Genomic DNA, 24,921 nt, shown 5'->3' with positions numbered 1-24,921 from the left:
AACACACAGTTAAGGTTATGGAATGGTCATGGTTAAAAGAAACAATGTTGACTAATGGTTTGAACATGGAAACGAACAGCAGTTTCTCATGTTAAAGTTCAATGCTTTGCTGACCAATCCCTCCACTGTGGACGAGCCCTGTAACAATGCAAAACCCATCCTTTGCTCCTTGATGGAAAGGTGTCATAATTTCTATGGCCACTACAGGGCTTTGTCACTTGAATGTAAACAAATGTTGTTTTTGGCTATTTGCTGAAACAGCTGATGCTCTCTCATTTTTCTTGGGAGGACAGTCTCCCACATGCAGTTGTTATGAGTTTTATTTGATAGGAAGCCAGCATGAAGATAGGAATGACACAGAAGATACTGCTTTTAACAGCTTGTCGTCAGCCACATTTTTCGGTCTTTCAGCTAAAACACATCTGATGGAGCAGATATGTTTCTAGTCTGATTAATACAGCTCTCTACACACACTGTGTAACAGCCTGCAAAACTTATTTTTATGCTGCTGCTGCTCTGCTTTCGCTGTGCAGCCTGGGTAGACGTGTGTGGCTTTTCACATAGTCAACAGAAGGATGAATTTTGTGTCTTAAACTTCATAAGTTCACCCAAGTTACAAATGTATTTTCTCTTTTGTATTTACTCGTCTAGGAAACAGTGGTTTAAAAGTGCAGAGAGTGCAGACATGAGACATACCAAACCTAGTTTGTTCACATATACTATGTGTCTGAGCAGCCAAAGTGTGCCTTGAGTTTTCTCTAATGATGCAGACAGGCAGCAAACATTGACTCTGTTAAATCTCTTCACTGCTTCCTTTTTTTCTAGCAAGTCTGAGTCCCTCCATCAGAACAGGCGTTTTCCTGTCCTTCTCTTCCTCCTTCTCCTCCTCCTCATTCACCTTGTGCGTTTCTCTCCCAGCCCATCAGTCTGCTTAACGTATTTCACTCTGCTCATTACAATGTCGTGAGATGGCTTGCTGCCTCAATCAATTCATCTGTCCACTCTCATTTACTTTACAAGGGATCCTGCTTCTAAAGAGCTCAACTTCTTCTTGTTTTTGATTAAGAGGATGTGTAAATAGAGGCACAAACTCACATTGATGCATGCCAGTCTATTTATTGACTCAGCAGTGCTGCATCTGGCCAGTTCTCCCATAACACTTCCCAAGGTGAGGAGGTGAATTTCAATTCAAATTCAGTATGCTTTATTTGTTTGGATCAATAATAGCAGTTATTTAATAATCAAGACAAGTCAATTAATTTTATTCATATTGTGCCAAATCATAACAGAAATGATCTCAGGACACATTTCATATAGAGCAGGTCCAGGCTGTAAATGGCAATGTAATATTTTTGTACTATATACTTTATGTGCTCTTGACAATGTCACAGCATTCTTCTCTGAGCAGCCCTGTTTTCCTGTGGTGGATAATCTTTGTTTGTCAAGCTGCTTGTGTAATGTTGTGTAATCAGACAGAAAGGTCAAGTATGGCGGTTGTACTTTAAAAATGAACAGACCTTGTAGGTAAGAATAGGGGTTGACCGATGTGTTTTTTTCAGGGCCGATTCCGATACCAATTACGAGTAATCAAGGACACCCATAACCAGTGTTTGGAACTGAAATACATTTGCAGTAAAACTGAAAATCTTGGTGTCAAAATTAAGAGTAATACTGCTACATAAAGTCTATGGACACCTGCCATGGTGTCCAGGTGTTTCTATTATTTTGTCCACCCCACTTATACCAATGAAGGCTGGCAAAATGAAACACCTCGCTGTATAATGCAATACAGCTCAACAGCGCCACACACTACACTACACAAAGTTGTTCTTTAATGTAATAGTTTTGTCCTATATCATTATTATCACAATATAACATTTTTTACCTCCCCTCCCCAAGTTTTTGTTGCTCTATCGCAACCCAGCTAATTTAGCTGTTCTGCTTAAGCACTTGTAGCTATCTCCTTCTTTTAGCGACTTTCCCGCTAACTAAATGTAGTTTCTGTATAGTGGTTCCCAGTGATGACCTTGGTCTATATATTTGGTCAAAATATATAGTAAATACCCAACTCCCTGCAGAGTGTTTTCCTTGTCACTGCTAACTCCACTTTTGCAGGAAGTACATGCCAGCCACTTTGTCGCCAGCCACAGAGTTTCACAATTTGGCTTTTATCATAGTCATTTCCTGGTCTGGGGCACAAAATGTGGAACCCTGAGCAATAAGAAAGAATTACCGTGTTTAGTTTGAAAAGCTTTTTACCTGACTAGGACTAGGGCCTTCAGATCTGCATGCTTCATTACTTCATCCATCCATCCAACACTTTGGCCAAGAACAGGATACATAATGACTGACCAGACTGTCATGATTTTTAGAGGATGAATTTAAATCAGTGTGGTGACCTTCTGATTAGTGTCACCGCTCTGCCCAAAATTTTCTCACTGAAAGACCTGAAAGCATATTTATCAATTAGCCTCTTATGACTGACTAAGTCCTATATCACCCATAAGTTTTCTACCAAAGTCCGTTTTATTGATTTCACATGAGTTTTCTGTTTTTGACTGTGCGCTTGTCCCTGGCAAGTGGTTGGGGCATACTTGGAAAAAATATATGACACATCTGTATGTACAGTATGTGCAGTCAGATTTTAGAAACATTTGAGAGGATAGCTGGTTTCTATTCTGCTTGGTTAACAATAACTTTGCATGTAACCTTTTTATGATCGATTGCACTAAATGTTACATTATATATCATGCTGCAAGCGTAGTGAACTCTTTTGCCTGTGCAAGGGATTAGAGCAGCTCAGAATAATGGAAGCAAATCGCTGTAATAATATCTGCCACACAGGTCAGGTTTTTTTCCACCCGTGATGTCGATTTACAACACTGAGTGTGAGCCATTTCCCAGTGAAAATTACTCTTCAGGTGAGTGTTTAATATTTTTTCATTCAATCAAGCTATGCCAGTCCTCCATTTTTTCCATTCATTCATTCGGCCCCTTCTTTGACAGCACAGAGAGTCTTACCCTAGTAACTTCCTTTTTGTTAGTTCCCTCATTAACAGCATTCTGTGGCAGGACCCGTGTGCTTCCTCCATTGCAGGAAGGTAACCAGGGACAGCCCTGCTCTGCCTCATTCACTTATCTCCCTACGCACAGAATGTGCGTCACTATTCAACGTGGATTCCATCCAGATTTTATTTTCTTTGGTGTTCGAGATGATCAGAACTTTATACCTTGAATTTTAGAATCTGAATTTGACCAAGTATATTTGACTTGACTTGAAATTTTGGATCTGAATTGAACTTATTGAATATAGCCTGAATTAGAGAAGCCAAAAACCTAAAACATATATCTATATTATATACTTTGTTTATACATATAAACAAATATATATATGTATAAACAAAGTTTTTGAAATTGCACAATTTGAAATTGACTGTTGAGAATTTCCCAAAGTCAAAGGCAGACCATATGAATTCTGAAAGATGGTTTGGTCCCTAAGGTCAAATATTCCACTCTAATAAATTTAGTGTTAGTGTTATTATATTTTTACTTGCTTATATGATGTAATGAATTCAAATTATTATAGCAATGATGAATGCGGTTTAGTAAGTGAAAGTTAACAAAACAGTGAACATGAAAACAAAAAAATAGTCCCTCGTTTATTCAAATTCACTCATATTTACATAATAGTTATGATAAATACAGATATGTTTTCAGGTTTATTTTTCACTTTAATGTATTTTATTTTATATAAATCAGAATGGAAAAAAATTGAAATAATGAGCCCTAAAGATGTTACAGGATCAGGAGCTTCCAAAAGGGCAAACCCTGCTCCAAACAGCATTCATTGAGCTCCAAACTGGCTGGCCTGTATGTAATTAACTTCTTACACTTGAAAGTGAATTGAACAGGGGTGGAGAGAGAGATGGAGTTGAACAGTGAAAACAGATAGAGAGAAAGAAAAAAAACAGGGTGCGAAAAGCAGGCGCACCCTAATTGAGAGAAAAAACAAATGTGCAGCCAAGTGTTGCTCATAAACTCTGAATTTTCTCATTTGTCCCCGTCCCATTAGCTGCACAGTCGGAAGAGATCCCCAGAATATTTACTAACACATAGTGTAGAGCAGCAGATGTAACACTTATGTTGACATATGGCACTCTTCGTAGGCTTTGTTTTGTTTGGTTTTATTTTTTTTCAGAAGAGAAATGCAAGCGCTATTTTATGTGCTTCTCTTTTTATTGCTAAACGAATCAGTACACCAAGATATTGTTAATATAGTTAGAGTATCTTGCTTCCTCCCGCAGTGGGTGACTCTGAGCTTCATGCTTTTTTTTGGCAGCTGAGTGGCATAAAAAGAAGGAAACCTACAGATTAAAATGAACGCTCTGTTAGTTGACACACATCATACCGCTACTGTGTGCATGGTCCGTGACATGCCAGTCTTTTCTGTCTTTCTCCACTTTTGGTTTTTTGATGACTATTAAATGAATCCAAAACACACCAGTAATAGCGTAAGTGTATGTGATCATCATTCTGAAGTAAATCTCATAACCTGTGCCAGGTAGACAACTGCAAAAGTAAAGAGGAACAATAGTGGTAACTAGCAGCTCAATGACAAAGAAAAACTGTTGTTTGGTTTGCGAACAAAAACACAAATACCCTCAAGTGGGCTTCATCCCTGAAATTTTATTACCCGTAGAATTGATCAGTGTTTTCTTATTTCCAAAATGTTCATAGGTAAGAGCAAGATTTACAAGTTGTTGGGACCATTTGAATGATGTGCGGTCAAGCACAATTATCGTTTGAGTTCCTAAACAGTTTAACACAAGCAAATCGACTAAAAACTAAGGAAATAAAGCACACTTATTGACACTAATTGATCATTGTCAATTTACCCAGTGACAGAAGCAATTTCTCAAGACACATTATACTTTTTGTAAATTTTTAATCATTTAAATGTGTTATATTTGTTATGTGGTTGGACATGCATGTTAAAGTTACAAAATGTTTGAATGAACCTCAGGAGGAATGAGACCAGTAAGTCAAACATCAGCCCCCACATTGCTCTGAACGGTTCGCTTGTATTTCACTCTTTACTTCCACACAAGATGACATCAGCTTGTTACGGCTGTCCATAGAGGGGCCTCTACTCATGGCTTCAACTCTAGGTTCAGAGTGCCCACCAAGTAGAGGCTGTGATGAAGATCAAAGCCAGCGGCTGCTATCCCAGAAAGAAACAGTGGATATAATTTGTATTTTTGGATCCCATACAGCAGTACAACACCAGTATTTATCTCTCTGCTTTTTGCGTTTCTTGGATCACTGCGTTCCTGACCAGGCTGGCTGGCCAGGATGTCAGAAAGACTGCCATTGAAGGACGGCCAGTTCTGACTTTATTGGGCCAGTGTGTCGATTCAGGAACCCAAACTGTAAGTTTCTCAGTAAAATCTTTATAATTTTTGGATTGTTATTTTTGGGTTATACTGATTAGCTAGTTATTTTTCAGTGTTCACCTGAAGTGGTGGGCTTTTGTTTCCACTGAACTGTGCCTGCAGAGATGATTATTTGCCAACCCTAACTCGCTACCTAGATGATGAGATGATTTTGCATTTTTGTCTTTTCAAAATTCCCCGAACATGTATCATCTTATATCGGTCTTTACAGTGTAAAACAGAGGCAAATCTTCCTCTTTTCCAGCAGCCCAAACTGCTCTGTTAACATTTAGCTGTTGATATTAGCCACAGAGTGACATAGCTGGATATGGCCCACTTGTGCCTACATAAAGTGTAATGCAACGGGTCTCCATAAAGAGCATGGTGGGTGCAATTACTGGGAACAGCCACAGAAACAGAAGCTATAAAAATGTGTTCACTGCTCAAAATAAGGCACATGAAAATAGAGCAAAATCATGCCCACTAGAACTACTACAAACATAAACTTAGAAATTGTTTCCACTTTTTGTACTTCACCATTTTTACCAAACTACATCGACACGGTGGTCCTTAAAAAATTGAGTCAAAGAAGATAAAAATTTTATGTCAGTAACTATAGCCAAATCACCTAGAAATGAAATGCTTAATAGATTTAAGAATTACTCAATTACAGTGGGAAGGTCACTTAAGTGGTCACTGGTCAATGAGATTACAATTTTTGCTTTCGTTTCAGCTTCTTCTTATCATACTGTAAAGTGACATTAAGACTGCAATCACCACACACCTTGTTAAATACATCCTTCTTCTTCATTCAAGACTAAATTAATCTGCATTTGTACTTGGTTGGCCCTAGTCAAACAGAAGAGTATAATGTACCAGAAACACTGAATCTGCTGTGTTTTACAGACTATCTGAATGACCTGATGAAGCTCGTGTTTGATGAGGTGAACTCAGAACACTAATCTTAATCCTAATCATATAAGAGACCATCAGAAGAGGAGTTCTCGCCAGGCAGGTGTCGTTCTTCAGTCAAATGACAGCCTGAAGACAAAAGGCAGCTAGCGGCATCAAAAAGGTCTTGGGAACATCCACAGGAAGGCAAGTCAGGATAACTTCCCTGACTTTGTGCCCTGAGAGCTCAGCACCAGGAAACTGAAATTATTTTAATAAAGTGCTTTATTTTTAAGGAGGGCTTTGTCAAGGCTTTTTCAAATTTAGTGCGTTTAGTAGTAAGGGTCCTGTGGCACTAAAAAACATTTCATTTCACAAAGGTTTTATGTAATTAATCTCGTTAGGCGAATGATATGAAAACCTTTTGTGAAGAGCTTTGCTAGTGAACCTTTATTGCACTTCAAAAATATTGAATGTAAGCAACAAGTTTTACAGTCAATGTTTAATACAAAGTTGCCAGATCACAGTAGATATAATATAATATTATGTTAAATATTTTGATAGGGTATCATATGAATAATCTGAAGCTTTGACAAACATTTAAAGCATAAATGGATATAACTTTCTGACAGGTAAAAACATATCAAGTGTAAAGATCCAAGCTACTTTTTTAGTATGGACACAGTACAGTCTTTGGTGAAAACAGTTTATTTTCAACCAATCTGATTACTGAGCAACTTTTCAAGTACACAAGCAAGTTACTTTATAAGATCAGTAATTCCACCATCACTTATGTTGACATAGTACAAAATATAGTCCATTCCATGTGAGCTGACTGTGAAGGTCTTATGCCTTGTTATGACAAGTGTCAGTGTTCTGACATAATTATTAAGTACGGTCAACATGACACATGGGCACTTAAACAGTGGCATTTCTAACGCTACTTGAGGTGTTTTTTTGTTTTTTGTTTTTGTTTTTAGCAGATATGATCTACTTTACTAATGTTTTAAATCTTCTCTTATGAGATGATTGATTGCTGCTTTCCACTCTCAACAATCTGACAATCACTACATGTTTACATTACATACTATATGTTGTGAACAGTATTTTTGCCCTGATTGATGATCAGATTCCCACTAAAACATGTATGGTTGTGAAGGTTTTGGTTTAGAAGTGGTTATTGTGTGATATTCACGTGAAAAGTGTAGAACTGTTCCCTGACACTCACAATCATATCATTAATTGGAACGACAGATTGTTTTTTGCTGATGTTTGCTCTGAAGTTTACAGCACTGGACAGTGCATTGCATTTCGCCTACACACTGGAACGCTTTATGGTCATAGTTTTTGAATGGAGCATGTTTTGATGCACTTTTGAAAGGCAGTATACGAGGAGTATGGGGTTGGGCATTTAGTTGGTTGATGGTTAAAGAGTTAGTTTAAGGGGCTAGGGTATGCATTATGTCAATCATGGGTTCCCATGAATAGTAAAACAAGGAAGTGTTTGTGTGTGTGTGTGTGTGTGTGTGTGTGTGTGTGTGTGTGTGTGTGTGTGTGTGTGTGTGTGTGTGTGTGTTGTGGTTGTGTGTGTGTGTGTGTGTGTGTGTGTATGTGTTTGTGTGTGTGAACAATAATGCATGTGTGCCTTACAAATCTTAATAAGTGTGAGATTCCATCCCAACGACTTGATAATTGCTACTAGCACTTATTACACACCTCTGACTGGAAATTGCATGCTGTCATTGAGGGAAAGGTGGAAAGTGACAGCTAACATCAAAATAGTTTAGGGAAAAGACTGGAGCTTGTAGTGGTGTATAGTGCATTGTGTAAAAGAAAGATGGTGGATGGAGACGGAATTAACCTCTTAAATATTGATGGCTGATTGAATGGAGCTTTCGTTTATTTTCTCTTTTCATCCTCTTCCTGTAACCAACATCTGACAAGTTAGGGTTAGTATTGGGGATGAAAGTTTCAGGACCATATCTAACTGTGATTTTCTGACCAGTATTCCAGTTGTGATTTACACTGCAATTTTTTTGAAGTGATAGCCCCTACATTGGAGGACTATAATATCTATGGATACATCTACCGGGCATTGTTTCAGATATTTACATAGAAAGGATTGGATGAAATTATCCTACAAAAGCTTACACCAACTCTCCCAGGGTTCTCTTTCTTAAAGCAATCACATCAACTACGATCTATAGAAAAATTCACATTTCATACATGTTCAGCTCACAGATACTACATTAATGGCAGAATAGTCAGTATTTTTTTATTCCAAGAAGAATTTTAGGACAGTAAAAGGAATGTCATGTTTATTGATAACTGGTTCAGAGTTGACTATTTACATTAATAATGACAGCGACTTCAAAAATGAGAAGTTTCTTGTAAATTTAACTGAGGTATTCTGATTACGTTTCATGGGTGTGGTCTTTCTCTGTGTTTGCATGTTCTCCCCATGTCCGCATTGAGGTAAGTCAAGCAACAGGACAGTTTAGCATCATACATGCATATTGACAGAAATTTGTCAGATTATGAAAGCATCCAAACTACTGTTAACATATTTGGTGAGTTGTAATTCATGTTCTTAACTGTCCAGAAAAGGACCATAAAGTGGTAAGTTCCCTGATGTGGAGTGATAGAGCATTCCATGAATGTGCTGCTTTAATTGAAAAGGCAAAATGACTGAAAGCAGATGGGGATAGCGCAGTTTCCTCTTGTGACTCCTCGCGTAGTCTGATTTGCATTTACTCGTTGCCTAACACAGCAACTGAGTGGGAGAGGAGCCATGCCATGAACAACTTTATAGATGAGACATATATTTGCATGTTTGATCAGATTTTCCCACTTCAAAAGATTATAGTTTCCAGTATGTTACAGTGGTGAAAACTATTAGGTATCTAATCAAGGGTTTTCATGGTTTGTTTATTTAAAGATTCAAGTGGCCTCAATGTTGAACTACTTGCCTGTAACCAACTTGTTAAACAGTAGGTTAGTTGCAATATGATCACAGTATTCATGTACATTCTAGCAGCCTCAGCTGACATGCAATTCCTCCTGAATCTGAAGTTTGCTGAGTTATACTTGACACTGTTGCAAACCTTCTTAATCTGAGTTTTAAAGGAGAGATTTGAATCTATCACGAGCCCAAGGTATTTAAATTCTTTGAAAACTTCTAATCTTTATCCAAGCACAATTATGTGTGGCTCAACAGTATTGCTAGCTTTCTTTGTGAAGTTTTTGACACATTTATTTGTAGATAGCAGTGGTTTAACCAGTTGGTAATATGGGCCAAATCATTCTGCATCTCTCTACTATCTTCGATACTGCTGATGGGCCTGTAATTGCAGAGGGTGAGAGGGTTACTAGATTTAAAAATTGGTGTGGTGTTACACTAGCCATCTTCCAAGAACTTGGGAAGATCCCAGGGAGGAGGACTGGTTTAATATCTTTGTGAGGGTTGTGGTGATGTTGTAAGAGCATTGATTGTTCTTAGCACATCTGCCTCAAGAATACCTTTTATCCGAAAAAGATGTTTGTTTGACTCACATAGATAGATATATTATGTTCAGGAAAAAGTTAACGTTAGCCTTTCTCAGCCTCTGTAGTGCTTTGTTCCTTAACATTATGAATTTGAATTTGTCATTATGTAATTTAGTTTTAAGAGCTGTTTTCAGGGCAAGATCTCGCTCTTTTATCAGTTTTAGTATTTTCGCATTGAGCCATGGCAGGCTATTTTTTTCCCCTTTTATTTTTGATCTCCCTAGTAAATTGTTTTATTGTGTTTTGGTATATGCCCAGTAAAGACTGGCTGTTCTCTTCCAGGTGTACCCCTGGAAGCAGATCATTCCACTGTGTTTCCTGCACAGTGTCTCTGAATTTTGAAGCTCACTTTTAGGAATTCTACTAAATTGGAAGCAGGTGATTTAAAGTGCTTACTAGTTGGTTTTCTAACCCCCAATGTCAGGCTGTGATCAGATAATCCAGTTATCAGATTTCAGGATTTGTTCTGTTCTGCTACTAAAAACCAAATCTATCTGGGTTTTCGTTGAGTTGGTGATTCTGGTTGGACTCTGGATTAACTGTAGTGGGTCAAAGCTATCTGTAATCTGTTTAAAGCTTTTCCAAATTGGGTAATCTTCCCAATTTAATGTTCAAATTTCCCTTAAAAATAATGTCTTTCTTAAAATTGCAAACTTTTAGCATATTATGAAATTTAAAAACTCATTAAAAACTCATTAGCTCCCATTGATTCCCGCGGGGGGAGTGTCCCTTTCCATGGCTGAAAGGCATGGATGGTCACCACCGGTTCTCCGGCATGGACTGGCCCTGGGTCTCTCCACAGCACTCGGACAATGAACGTGACCAGCAAGGTCAATTTGAACACAGTCAATAGGCTGAATTTCTCAGCAAAACATGCATAACTATAATGCTGGATTGGACATTAGTGTACATCTCCAGATAGCGGTAGGCAGATGGCAATGATCAGAGCGATGTCTTTTTTTTTTTTATGTGTAGCTCTTGTCTTCGTATATTTTTGGTTCCAGGCTGGGTTAAGTAGTGTGATGGGGGGAGGGGTATGTTCCCAAATCCAAGGTGTTTGTTGTTTTTATTCATGGATTGGGTAAGCAGGTTGGTTGTGCAGCTTTTGCAAAGTGGCTGGTCATCCAGGTCTTTATGTCCGTAAGGTATTTTTGAAGTTCAGCAAATTGATTGGTTTCATCAGGCAAGTTCAACTGGGTATCGTCAGTATAGAAATTGAAGTTTATGGATTGTTTCCTAATTATATTGCCTAAAGGAAGCATATATAATTTAAGCGAAATGGTCCAAGCCCAGAACCTTGTGGAACTCCATGACTAACTTTTGAGAATATTGAGGATTTATTGTTAACGTGCACAAACTGAAATCAATCTGATAAATAGGACTTGAACCAGCTTAGAGCGGTTCCTTTAATGCTAATTAAATGTTCCAGTCTCTGTAATAGGATATGATGGTCAATGGTATCAAATGCACCACTAAGATCTAATAAGACAAGTACAGACATAAGTCCTTTGTCCGATGCAATTTTATCTGTGCTATGATGCACTCTAAATCCTGACTGAAAATCCTCAAAATAAACAATTGTTGTTGATGTAGAAAGTCACAGAACTGGTTGGCGACAGCATTCTGAAGGATCTTTCTGAAGGTTGGATATGGGTTTATAGTTGACTAAAACATCTGGATCAAGAGTAGGCTTTTTAAAAAGGGGTTAAATTACACCTACTTTAAAAGACTTTGGGACATAGCCTTTAAATAACTAGAACATATCTAAGAAAGACGTGCCAACTAAGGATTACACTTCCTTAAGCAGCTGAGTTGGGATGGGGTCTAGGAGAGGGGTGGATGGTTTAGATGAAGAAATTGTTGAAGTTAGTTGGTGAAGATTGATGGGGTAAAAAACTATCAAAATATATATCATGTTTTACACCTGTTTCTAAGGTTCCTGTTTTTGAAGATAAATTGGTGCTGGTTGAAGGTAGGATATGGTGAATTTTGTCTCTAGTAGTTAAAATTTTATCATTAATGAGCTCATGAAGTTGTCACTGATGAGAGCTATAGGAATACATGGATCAATAGAGCTATGACCCTCTGTCAGCCTGGCTACAGTGCTGAAAAGAAACCTAGGGTGGTTTTTAGACTAAGAACCATGCTTTCGAATTAGTTATAATTGAGTTTAGGTTTAGGGTTGATAAATAGTCTTGAATTGAAAATGGCTGCAACTCCACCTCATCTGCCGTTGCCTGGAGGAATGTGAGTATTAGTATGACTCGGGGGAGTGGATTAATTTAGGCTAACATATTCATCATGACACAGCCAGGTTTAACTGAGACTAAATATATCAATATAATGATCTGATATTAGATCATTTACTAATTACAGGTTTGGATGGGCGTGATCTAACGTTTAAGAGTCCACATTTAATTCTCCTATTTTGTTGTACTTCTGTAGTGGTGGTTTAATTTTATTAGGTTTCTGTGTACAACTTCTCTTCTGTTTATTTTTGAGTTAATTCATGTAGCTAGTCGGGGGCAGACACAGTCTCTATGGGAGTTTGGGTTGGTGTCTGCTGTAACGGAAGCACAGAGAAGCGTGTAGGACCGCAATTCTGCCTCCTTGTCTCAACTCTGAGTTGTCATGGTTTAGGTCTACTAATGAACTCCATCCGAAGTGGGATGTACGCCGTCTCTCCTTATCAGACCAGGTCTTCCCCAAAAAAATACAGCAATTATCTACAAAGCCCACATTATTTGCTGGACACCACCTCGACAGCCAGAAGTTGAATGATGACATGCAGCTGTACATGTCATCTCACACACCAATGAAGTACCAGGAACTATTTGGGGCTCAGTATCTTGTCCACCGACACTTTGACATGTGGACTGGACGAGCCGGGGATTGAACCACGGACCTTCAACTTAGTGGACGACCTGCTCTACTGCCTGAGCCACAGCCACACACAGCCGTAATGAACTTGTGTGGCTACATAGAGTTTTCCTTAACATGTAAACAATGCTTTCTTTTGCTTTCTTTTGCTTTTCTGCAGTCAAGTGTACTGTACAATCTCAATGGGATGTGGCATCACATCCAGAGCTGCAGTGCTGTAGTGGGTTTACATGTGCAAAGCTGACATTATACTGTAACACATGCTGTGGAGTAGCACAAGTGCAAACTTGCAGCTTTTTCACAATAGGGTGGAACACTTTTAAGTAATACCAAAAAGAAATAATGGATGATGGTGGATGTATAAAGTTCAGGACCCTGACTCCAAAGTCCAGGTTCACTAAATACGTTCCATATGTGGTTGGGTTTAGGTAAATGTGTTGTGTGCCAACCCTTTCTGTATTAAATCAATCTTTCCCTAACCTTAATCAAGTACTGTGAGTCTCTAAAGATAACCAAAAAAAAAAACACTGAAATAAAAATGTAGTAATGGTAGTTACTACACGGTGGATAATGCATTGCAACATAGAATATTCTGGCAGAAAACAAATGAAATATGTTGTAAACGACTCCTACGTCCAGTGATTCACTATATATTTTAATAACATTTCCTCATTACGTCAATAGAAAAAGTAATCTGGACAGCTCCAAACTGATTTTCTTTTGCAAATTAGTTTTATATACAGTAAATGTACAAAGGGATGGGTTTTATATCTAAATGACAGAACAGAAAAAAAAAACTAAAACAAACCGAAATAACCACACGACCATTACAACGACGAGCATTTTCTGATCGGTTTGCTTAAAGTTAGACATAGCCAGTGGTCATGGTTTAAAGAAACTAACACTGATTTTATTGTTAGGAGTCTTTTTATGCCCAATTTTCCAACCTGACATCTTCCCTAAAATGTTGTAAAAAAAAAAAAAAAAATACAACAGGTACAGAACTCGAAAAGGTCTTTGGAGTGAATAGTGTGGCCCTGATTTTATCTTGGTTTCTCAGCTTTCTAATGTTTGCATGACAATCCCCAATGATCCAGCATGGCTTAATCTTTGTCAACCTACACCAAGATACTGCGTATCACAAAAGATTTCATGTGGATTATTTACAACAGCACAGTTGTATTTGCTGGGATTTTGTTAACTGTCAAAAGCAGCTACGCGCTATAAATGCTTGCTCTAAATGCTTGCTCTAAATGCTTGCTCTAAATGCTTGCTCTAAATGGAAGAGAAACAGGTTTACTACAACTAACTAGTCAGGGGACCTGTGTAGAGGAGGTGAAATTTGAGGGGTACAACAGGCACTTCAATAGTGTTATGTCTTATTGGTAAAGCTGTTTAGTCTGCAGTCCATAGAGGCAACATGGTCACAAGTTGTCATTTGTCTCCTTTGATTGTTTGTCAATTTCAAGAGGGCAAGTCTTACATGATGTGAGCTAGGAGAGAGGGAGGGAGTGTGCTGCAGAAGTTGTGATTCAGAAAATTCCTGTGATTGCAGCAATATGGAGAAATTTACGACTACCTTGGAGGAAGTTGTAGGTGATGAGGTAGCAGTGGCAAGGGAAGAATCTCAGGAAAAGAGGGATCTGGAGACTGAAGATTATTTGTAAGCTGAAAATGAGAGTGCAAGAGAAGATTGCACTCCCTCTGCAAGCATTTCTGTTACTTGCCACATGACTTTAAGTCAAGATTCACCCAATTTGGAGATTTGGATCTCTACAAAGAGGGTTTACTCACTCTTGTTATGCACAGTACCCTGGCAAGAGTAGTTGCTCAGCATAGATGCCTGAAATTAAGGCCTGAATATAAAGTACGGGCAAAAAGAGGTTCAAGCATTTCAACAAAGCTTAATGATGGTCGTGCTAAGGCTAAACAAAACATACTGACATACAATAATTAAGTAGTTAGTAAGTACTAAGGTGTACCGCTTGTCCAACAGTTGTCGGATGGACATGGAATATAGAACCAACTGTGGTGACCTTTTGGAGCTTCTCAAAAGATTTGACAGTACAGTAGCAAAAAAAATCTACTGCTGAACCTTTTCTCCAGATGGCAATGGGTTGAACAGTCTACTGGAGACGTGAGAGGAGTCTTTGAGAGGGGTCCTGCCATTAGCCATCTAGAAAAATATTCAGCACCATCTTCGCCAGAACCACAGGACTGTCTAATGGGCCATTCACACATACAGATTATAATGTTGGCTGCTATTCATTGTGATGTGACCTAGCATGGTGATGCCCGCTGAGCTACAGAGATTTAGCATGTGCCCAGCAGCAATAGAGGGGAAATATGATAAAAGCTCAACTTCATGCAGATATCTTGTGATTTAATACAAATGACAACCAAGCAATAGCTTATTGGGCTTATTTTAATGCCTGCAGAAACAGATTCACAGAGTGGTTTACACTCTGCTCCACTAGTGAGTGAGATACCGGACTGCAATGCTAATCAGTCTTGCCAGCTGTTATGTGTTAAAAGAGTTTCAATAACTTGCACCACATGGTAAAAAAAAGACAAAAAACAAAAACTATTCTGTACTCAAGTAAAACAGGTTGTACAACAAGGACTAAACAACTTCATTGTATGTGGTATGGTGGCTTTTTTATTGTTGGAAGTATTTTTTTTTTTTACAGTTTTTAATGAAATAAAGCACATCCTTACATGTGACAAAACTTTTCACTGATTGCACTTTACTCATTTTTAATTAACTTAATACTGCTACTACTACTGCTACTGTGTTTGTAATTGTTTTTTGTTATTGTATCTGTTCTTATTGTGTACACCATAACATGCAGAATGCAGTTTTGAACCTTGATGAAGAATTCCTGGTCATATTACCTGCAGAGGGCTTGGATGCGCAGTCTTTCCTGCTGTCAGTTGCACAAACATTATCAAAGTGTAATATGAACAAAAAACACATGTATTGCCAAGTATTACAAAGGGGCATCTTTGATGTCTGTGTGCAACAGCGGTGCCACAAACATTTTATATCCACTGCGATGTCCACAGGTTGAGACTCATTTTAGCTAATTGCATGCAAAATCTGAAACTACTTGAGGAGTTTTTTGCAATGGCACAACAGCTGTACAGTTTCTTCTCTAGATCAGTCATTTGCAATGTATTGGTCAAGATGCAGACAGAACATGAGCTTTCTGCAAAGGCATTTGAAGTGAAAAAAGACTGGCAGACAGACATTGGGCCTGCCAGCATTCTACTACTGTTAGCAATAAAGAAAACTTCCCCTGCTGCATGTGCCACTCTGACTTATGTAAGTGATCAGTCAAAAGCTCGTAGGGCCAAAAAAGTCCAGTGATTTGGTGTCTTCTGTACTTGACACTTGCGATGCTAAACAGAGTGCTCATGAATCCCAAAAGCATCAAATTTCTTGACAAAGATGCAGTTTTGCCAATGTCACGTCATAATGGAGTAGGTGATGATAATCTCTCTACTGATTTTCACCTGGCAGTCCACAGCTCACAAAAGCAGGGGCATGCATATCTATCTGATATAATGGACCTCAGAAGAAAAACACCAGACCCTTATCAGTAATTATTGTTATCATATTTAGTTATCATATTTGTTTTCTAAGAACAAAATGTTTAGCATCTGCTATCAGAAAATAAGTTCCCCCTTAGTTTCCCAAGCCACAAATATCTGATGCGCTACTGGTCCCAGTGAGTGACATTTTATTTGTTTGTGCTCTTTGCTCTGTTGCTGACGCTTTGTGCTGTGTGCTGACACACTTGCATGATTTGCTTCCTGCAGGGTAGCCTGTGATTGGCTGCTCAGTTCCATACTTCAATCAACATCATGCTGGCAAGTTGGATGTATTTTATGGCTCTCTTTTTCACTTATTAGTGTACTCATTTTTTAGAGGCTTTGTTTGAGTTTCTGAACTATTGTTATAGTCTGTTGAATTGTTCGGTTTTATGTTTAACAGTAACATCCGCTAACTCTTCATCTGTTAAAATGCTGAATAATATTTCATCATTCATTCACCACCATGTATCAACGCTTTTAAAATTTAGGAAATGACAGGTGATTTGCTATGATTGATACATAGTAGCAGTATATGCCACAAGTTGTTACATATACACACTACAAAATGAGGACTAGACAAAAAATATCAAGGCTACCATAGGATCTTCCCTGCTCAACTAGTCTGCAATTGGTCTGATGCACAAGGACCAAAGACTTTCAAGTTGTACATGTCAGCAGAACTGTGTTACCCAGAGACCCATTCTCTGGTTTTCTGCGTTTTCACAGAAACACTTCATTTTGACATAATTCATTCAACGTGTTAAAGTCCACTAAAGTTCACACTCATTTCTTCTAACAAGCACAACTGGCAGTTGTGATGGATATGAAGTCACTGGGGGATCATGCCTGAAATTGCCTTTGAAATAGTACATAGCACAATAGCCATCTCACAATGTGATCACTTATTATATACTGTATATGCAAAAAATAATATGCAGTCAAGTTTTTAATACAATGTGCACATTTATAATGTAATGAATTTATACAGTTGCCTCTCTCTGCTGCTCAGATTACACCTGTCTGTCATCAGTCCATTCTCTGTTGATGCCACCCACTGTGGCCTTTGTACGTTGGCTGTGGTACTCACTGAGAAATTGCTCTTGAGAGCTGATATTTTGGATATCAGAAGTGATGGCTGGGGTACTGATAAGACAGAGGAGAGGAGGAGCAGTGGAGGTGGCAGGCAAAGGAGGGGTTTGATTTTTTTTTCTTTTCTTTGTTTGCTACAGAAATCTGTACCAGGTCTTTACGTCTACCTGTCCTTCTAATCTACCACCAAAACAAGTGAATACTCCGGCTACATTATGTTCACCTGAAATTGCTTTGTACATTAAGTTTAAACAATAAAAATTTAAATCAGCTTATGAATCCCCAAAGCTCAAAGATATTAACTGCTATTACTGATACAATTTTTATAACATCATACATTAAGTAAATGCCCATCATTTCATAGCAATACTTTGTCTTTTTCTTTTTCACCAAATAACAAAATCAGAGATTGGCTCATCCCATGACTGTGTTTTAGTTCTCTATGATCTTTTTTAAAATTTTCATGTAAAGTGATCTAAATTATTATATTATTATTATTATTATTATTACCTTTCATTATCTTTTTCATGGGTAAGGTCAGGGTTAATATTAGGGTTTTGCTATTAGGCAATGAAAATGTTCAGTCCTTGATTCCACATGTTCCACTTTTACTATAGGTTCTGTGACATGAGGTCCAACAAGGGCTCTAACTAAAAAGATGTCCAGCAATTTGCAATATATAAATGAAACACTCGCACAGTATTGTGAAATGATACAGCATAAGCTGTCAAGAAGAACCATGGTCTATATTCTAACTTAAACCACAGGAACTTCAAATTTGACATTTACCAGGGACATCTTACCTCCTGTCTACATTGTGCATGTTTTGGGCCAACTTTTTCAGTTGTTCATCTCATGAAACAGAGACACTTTCATTTTAATAAGCCTGTCTTTGGTGACTGTGTAACTGCTCTCAGTTCACCCGCAGACAGGTGACAACAAACAGGGTTTTAATTAATAAAACCTGAAAACGAAGTGGAGACACATTCTGAATGTAGATGCTTCCTTACAGTTCATGAAGGGTCACTGAATGATTTGATGAGTATGAACATGATGTGAATCATATGCTGTGGCCTTCACATTCACCAGATCTCAACCCAGTTGAACCCCCATGGGAGATTTTGGACCGACGTGTTAGACAGCACTCTCCAACACCATCATCAAAACATTAAATGAGGGAACATCTTTCAGAAGAACAGTATTCGTCTCTCTAGTAGAGATTCGCTCACTTTGAGAATGTGGTTGGTTTTTTTTCTGAGAGTACAGTCTTGGCGTTGCAAACTACTGTCAAAATCTGAGTAGAGACTTGAGAAACAGTGCAGGCCATGGGTTTGTATATGGGTTAGGATTGGCTGGTCTCTGCCACCTGTATGGCACCCTGGTGGCTTCAACTCGGCAATGCTGTAACCAACAGCAATTTTGCACATTATAACTCGCAAACATACAGCAAATCTTCAAAACCCATGATTCCCTCCATAAAATGTAAGAACCAAGTGCTTACTTTTTTACAGCGATCTGTGGTGATACTGTACTGTACACTGCTAGGTCAATGTATATTATGATGCTACTTTAAGAGATGAGCTGACATTTCCAATAAAGCCCTTTGTTGTATCAGACCTGTATGTGTGTTATGTATCTGATTTGTTGACAGAACTGAAGATAGTAAATGGATTTGCTCTGATTTACAGTGTGTAGTAGATCTTACAGGACATCTCGATGACCTGCCAAAACTTCTATTAAAGACAGTCCTGTTAAAGCACAAGACGTGGGGGATCATTGTCATTGGATAACCAGCGGCAGCAGGAGTTCCGCAAAGCATGTTTCAATGCAAAATAGGTTCTTCTTTTGCTGTGGAACTTCCAGTCAGTGATTACCATATTCTGACCTGAGGGCAGACAGAATATGTATGTAGGCACATGTCGTCAGGTAGGTTTATTGTGTGTACATACAGACCTCATAAACTGCTGAGTTGCTTTAATCACAGCTCATGCTGCAGGTACTCAGCTCCTTGCTTTCAGTGTTTTTACATGTACTTAACTAGGTTGAGGTCGTCTTTTTCCAGTAAGCTGATTTCTTAAATGTCACGTAAATAAAAAACCTGGTCTCCATAGGGGTAGGGTGTTAGAGAAACATGATTTACCCAGGTAAATTACTGCTGAAGAATGCCAATTTCTGTGCCATGTAAACGTGTAATTGGGATCATAATTACATTTTTACAAGTATGTGCATGCTTGTCAAATGACTGCAGACAGGGAAAGTAACGGCAGAGCAACTAGAAGAGAGGAGAGATCATCATACAGAGTGATGCATTCTTGACTCAAGGAGCATTGTATTCTATCACTAATACACTTAAAATGAGCTTTTAGACGTAATAAGTCTGTTTCTACAGCTGAATCTTTGTCTGTTTGTTAAATTCAGACACAATTGAGGCTGTTGAGGCTGGCTGTTTGTTTGTCTGCCCTCCTATCAGTCTGCTCTAACGCAGATACACACAGCCAAAAAAAAAAAACTCTTACTCCAACTTAAACGACCATATAGGTCATTTGTTTATGACCTAGGATACAACTTGTACCAGCGGCAGGTGTATTGGACCTTCGACATCATGGTAACAGTCATAAACACATGGTTTAAATGTAATTTCCAATAAACCTGGGTAATAGCTAATCTTGGTGCTACTTTCAGCGTTTCACAGGGAGGTTTTACAATAAAATACTTTCAAATTATGTTACGTGTTGAATTAGTATTCAACGAAGTCATGGTCATGCATCAAGTAGCTGCTGGAAGGTAGATGCACTTGCACCTGGTACGGCTGTTCACATCAAATTGTAAAAACAGCCACTGATTTAAAAATGAATTCAAATAAAATGAAATCAAATGAATTTATCTCTCTCATTCGCAAATGCTTTAGTGCCCGTGCCCAGCCGGAACAGTTCAACATTTACCCCGCTGCCTAGTATTAATGTAAAATTATATTTCGAGCCCCCCGACTGGGACCACAGTCTGTTGATCAGCAATATATATTGACTGTACAGTACACAAGTTACTCTCTAAAGCCAACCTGGTTGTCAGAGGGACAGAAGTAAAGAACACATACAATACAAACATGTAGAAAAGACAGGTTTTACAGCCGGGGCATGAAGGGGGGAAAAAAAGGAATACACTGTGTGTTTGCACTGCATTCAACCAACAATGTTGATTGTCTGTTGATTCTCAAATATTCCTGTGTGTTATGCAAATGATCAGGTAATTCTAGATAATCCTAATGTTACCCTGTATTACTGCACTCCCAATTTACCGCGGAGTGTTGATTTGGAAGCTTATCCTAAAACTGAAAAATTCTTCCATTAGATCAAGCCTAAACTGGTTAGCTTCTCTACTGAAATACCCATAAAGCAAGCACATCATATTTACCGTTGTAAGGCCTTTTATTGGTCTGCATGGCTGTTTCATTTTGCTTTTCCTTCATGTTAAATAAATACATTGTAGTCCAGTTGCAGGATGTGTATGGTTTTGATCGCGGCAGGGCTTTTTTTGCACTAGGACTCAGTGAACCTGAGGAAGAAGAGCTCTGTGTGAGGTGAAAGGCTCCATTTCCACCTCTTAGTCAATAGAAATGAGTGTTCTTAGGTGTAAGCAGATCATGCTTTTGTGCAATTATGACCAAGTGTCCCCTTTTCCCCTGTTTTCTATTTCTTGCCTCCTCTCTCTCGTCTCCATTATCTCTCTACCCCTCTGTCTCCTCTGCAGGTTTTGGCTTTGTAACATTTGAAATTGAGGATGTGGTGGAGAAAGTCTGCGAGATCCATTTTCATGAGATCAATAATAAAATGGTGAGTGGCTCCCATCACATATCAGAATCTCTGGGACAGATCTGTATTAATATTTTATTTTTCCCTAGTGTAGCATTGAAAATGATGGTGGAAACTAATACTGGACTGACCAGGATGGACACACGCACACACACACACACACACACACACACACACTCACTAACACACACACACACTCACTAACACTTGGAACTACACCACAGAGATATTGATGTATGAGGGAAGTGGAGGTCAGCTGTCTGTTCCGTGCAACCGATCACTAACCATGAAATTGTGTGTATGATCCCCAAGCAGACAAAAGGGCAGAACAAACTGGTCCTACCTCTGTCTCCATGTACAATTTCTCCGCTAGGATGATCTGCAAATTAGACTGGGTTTGTCATTGCACAGGTAAAAAAGGTCACAGTGGCCACAGGGCCCCAGCAGAAGGTCCCAGTTTATGGTTAGTGTATCTGCTCCTAACATTCAGCTGACGGCTTAAATGCTCAAAGTATTATCCATTTTTTTTTTTTTTTTGCCTATTAATGTTTTATCCCAGAACCTTAGCTTGCTTACCCCATCCATGGCTAGTAAAAGAAAAAAATAGCAGTTGCAAATTATAAATAAATAAATACCATAATGTTATATATCTTTCCTTTGCAAATAAGCAAGTTCACCTTGTTGTGATCAAGCAGTCTCTAATGAGCCAAAAAGAAAAAAGAAAAAAGAAGCCTCACCTCTCAATGGGACATTACAAATAAACTTGCAATGAAAGCTTTGCTAGTGGTTTTACTTTGCCAATAGCAAACCAAACACCAATGAAAGTATACCACTCGTGTTAGGGTTTTTGGTTGGTGCAGCCATAAGTCTCCAAACACCACCTTGATTTTAGACATGAAAGTTCATTCTTGACTTTAGAAACAGGGGTTAATGAAATCATCCTAACTTTTGAAAGTTTTGACAGTTACAGTTATTTTGTATATGCTCAGGGACCACAAATAAAAATTTCCCGTTTGACTAACTCTAGCATATTATCAGAAATGTAAAATAAATGAAAGACTAAATTTCACTTATTAGCTTTTGTTGGAGCTTTCAGCTACCTGGGGCTTTCATCAGTATGTGAAGGCTGATTGGAGCATAAAAACCACAGTGTACAGGAAACCCACTCCCCAAAACCAATATCTCAGTTTGAACACAAGTCACCACTTTACAATTTTACGACATTACAGTGGGGAGGACCATCCTACTCAGAGCACAACATCTTGTCATTGAGGAGAGGGATAGAAAGTGGGAGGTGCAGTAGATCTGGGGGGCACTCAGAGCTAAATGGGTACAAGGACTTGATGATTAGAATTCCACTCTAACTTAACGGGATACTTCAACAATTTGGTATTGCACTTCTATTAAGTTGGAGAACTGATAAGAGAGGGATAAAAAAATGGCCTACTCTAACCCTCACCCATCAAAACAACAGAGGTCGAGATACCCTGACTTTTACAGGACTAAACTTAGTGCAGTGCCCCTTTAAAGCCGGAGCATAGACTGCTAAATCAACACGAACCGCCAGAAGCAGCCCTCTCTTACATGGCTGGATGGTCGGAACATCTAACCAGAGTCTTCAAGTCACAAGCAGTCCACACTTACCACAAACCATTCAAAACCTTTATATCTGACACCACAGACCATTTAGCTGTCTGTACTATCTCACCCCATATGAGCACCTTTTATGATGTGACCAAAGTTCCATATGCCGGTCACACAATGACAGCTGAACAAGCTCCATTTGCTGATGAAAAGCTAAACAAAAGCTTGTCAGTAGTTATTTTCTTAAGAATCTATATTTCAAATTGTGTTGGATGGCACCTGACATATTTTGGCATGGCAACTTTAGTTACTAGTTAGTTTAGTTATTAGGAAAAGTCTCTCACTCTGACAGCTACCTCAGGTTCCTATGCAGGTAGCTTTTAGGGGGAATCATCCTCTACCATACCCGACATGGTAACATCATTCAATATATAGGCTAGTATATCCTTGTCTTGTTTCTCCATGATTTTCATGTCCCCTCAACTGCCTTCCATTTACTGTAAGTCATGGACTGCTTCGCTCTAACTTCATTTCAAACTATTCCCTCTTTATTTCTGTCACAGTGCGCTGCTCTTTGGACACATTGCTGCCAGCTGTATTAACATTTTCTAATTGTCTCGAGTCCTCTAATACAACAACTGACGCTGCTACATCTGTTATGTTTCCATCTGCTGATTTCTGACGGGATGATTTGAAGCACCACCCTGTGCAGTTCTTCTTTTAACTCTTTCATGATATTTTTGTGAATGAAACTTGTCCACAAGCAGAGAACAATAAATTTCATGAATGCGAACCTCCTCATGAACAGGTTGAAACAAGCAATTTACAACAAGTTTAGTAGAGTTTAATGAAGGTGACTTGTAACACTCCTATGAACACGTCTCAAAAAAAAAATCATTAGAAGTTTAGGATAAAATACAAAAATGTTGCAAGAGTGTTTTAAACTGACTCATTGTGGGTAGACTGTTTTTTTTACCTTCACAGCTCTCAATATCGGTTTAGTAATTGTTGTTATTCAAAACAATATGATTCCCTTACAACAGATCTTATCACACATATAGCAACAGCCACCCACACACATCAGAATTCCACACATGGTCTTACCTCTTCTTAATCATATGATGATCCCATGCTGCTGTCAATGTGAGCTCTTTTCCCCTGCTCTTATTATTGTCACCGAGTCAGCATGCAACTGCCATCATCCAAAGTTGCAGACAGGAGAAAGAGGCCCTTCACAGGCTAGCTATTGATTTTCACATGATAGCACATCACATGCTTTTATTGTTTGGGGAGCTCAACAGTGCTGATCATGATTTTTTTCATTTTAGTCAATATCTCCCCATAGAGAGCCTTCAGCCCCAATCCTCCTTCCATATCACTCATCGACTGGCCTGGTTTAAATTGGGCTACAGGGGAATTGCATGCATTGTAAACACCAGCATGGGAGGGCAGGTAAGAAGAAGGGGTAATGGAGAAACAGAGAGAGAAGAAGAAGAAGAAATACAGGCTAGAATCCCAGCCCTTGCAGGCATTAATACTAGGTTCTAACTTCCTCAGTAAAGGAATAGCAGTGTTTTTTTTTAAATTTACTTTTGTTGTTTGTTGTCAAAATGGAATAATATAAGCCCAATTTCCCAAACGAATTGTGAAAAACCAAGAGTACTGGCCTACTGCAGAACTAAATATCAGGAAGAGGCGTTGCAAATGGTTTTATTATGCTTCTTTCATATACTGTGCAATATGGGAAAGGAGTAAGGAAAGCCAATACACAGATTAAAACTCAAAGTCGTGTATGTGAGGACAATGAAGAAAGTCGTGTATGTGAGGACAATGAAGGTGCACCTAAGTGGGCTTGTTAGTTTGGTTCCTTAAAAAACATTTGATGAAGTATAACATAAAATATAGCAAGAAGCACATTGTTTTGACATACACTGGTGTATAGGTACAGTATATATACTGTTAAGTATACACCATTCATATACTGATCCGTGTATATGAGTTAAACTACTTTTAAAGCATAAGAGTCACCATGTGCGTGAACAGAGTTCATGACAAACGGGAGGAAACAGGAGGAGGTATGCATACCATTGGTT

The 24,921-nt window shown here is 38.6% G+C and overlaps 1 protein-coding gene across 3 annotated transcripts in view; it reads left to right on the top strand.

The window, feature by feature from the left end:
• LOC120787382 (RNA-binding protein Musashi homolog 2-like) overlaps window positions 1-24,921 on the top strand; it is a 294,204-nt gene that overhangs the window by 193,093 nt on the left and 76,190 nt on the right. For all 3 annotated transcript variants that reach the window (XM_040122984.1, XM_040122985.1, XM_040122986.1), the window contains exon 8: window positions 21,183-21,265. In XM_040122984.1, the coding sequence (XP_039978918.1) occupies window positions 21,183-21,265 (83 nt within the window). The remainder of the gene's footprint in view (window positions 1-21,182; window positions 21,266-24,921) is intronic.

This window comes from Xiphias gladius, unplaced genomic scaffold, assembly GCF_016859285.1.
Source record: "Xiphias gladius isolate SHS-SW01 ecotype Sanya breed wild unplaced genomic scaffold, ASM1685928v1 HiC_scaffold_1472, whole genome shotgun sequence".
Classification (NCBI taxonomy): domain Eukaryota; kingdom Metazoa; phylum Chordata; class Actinopteri; order Istiophoriformes; family Xiphiidae; genus Xiphias; species Xiphias gladius.
Note: the sequence above shows the minus strand (reverse complement) of the source record. Positions and strands in the feature narration are given on the sequence as shown.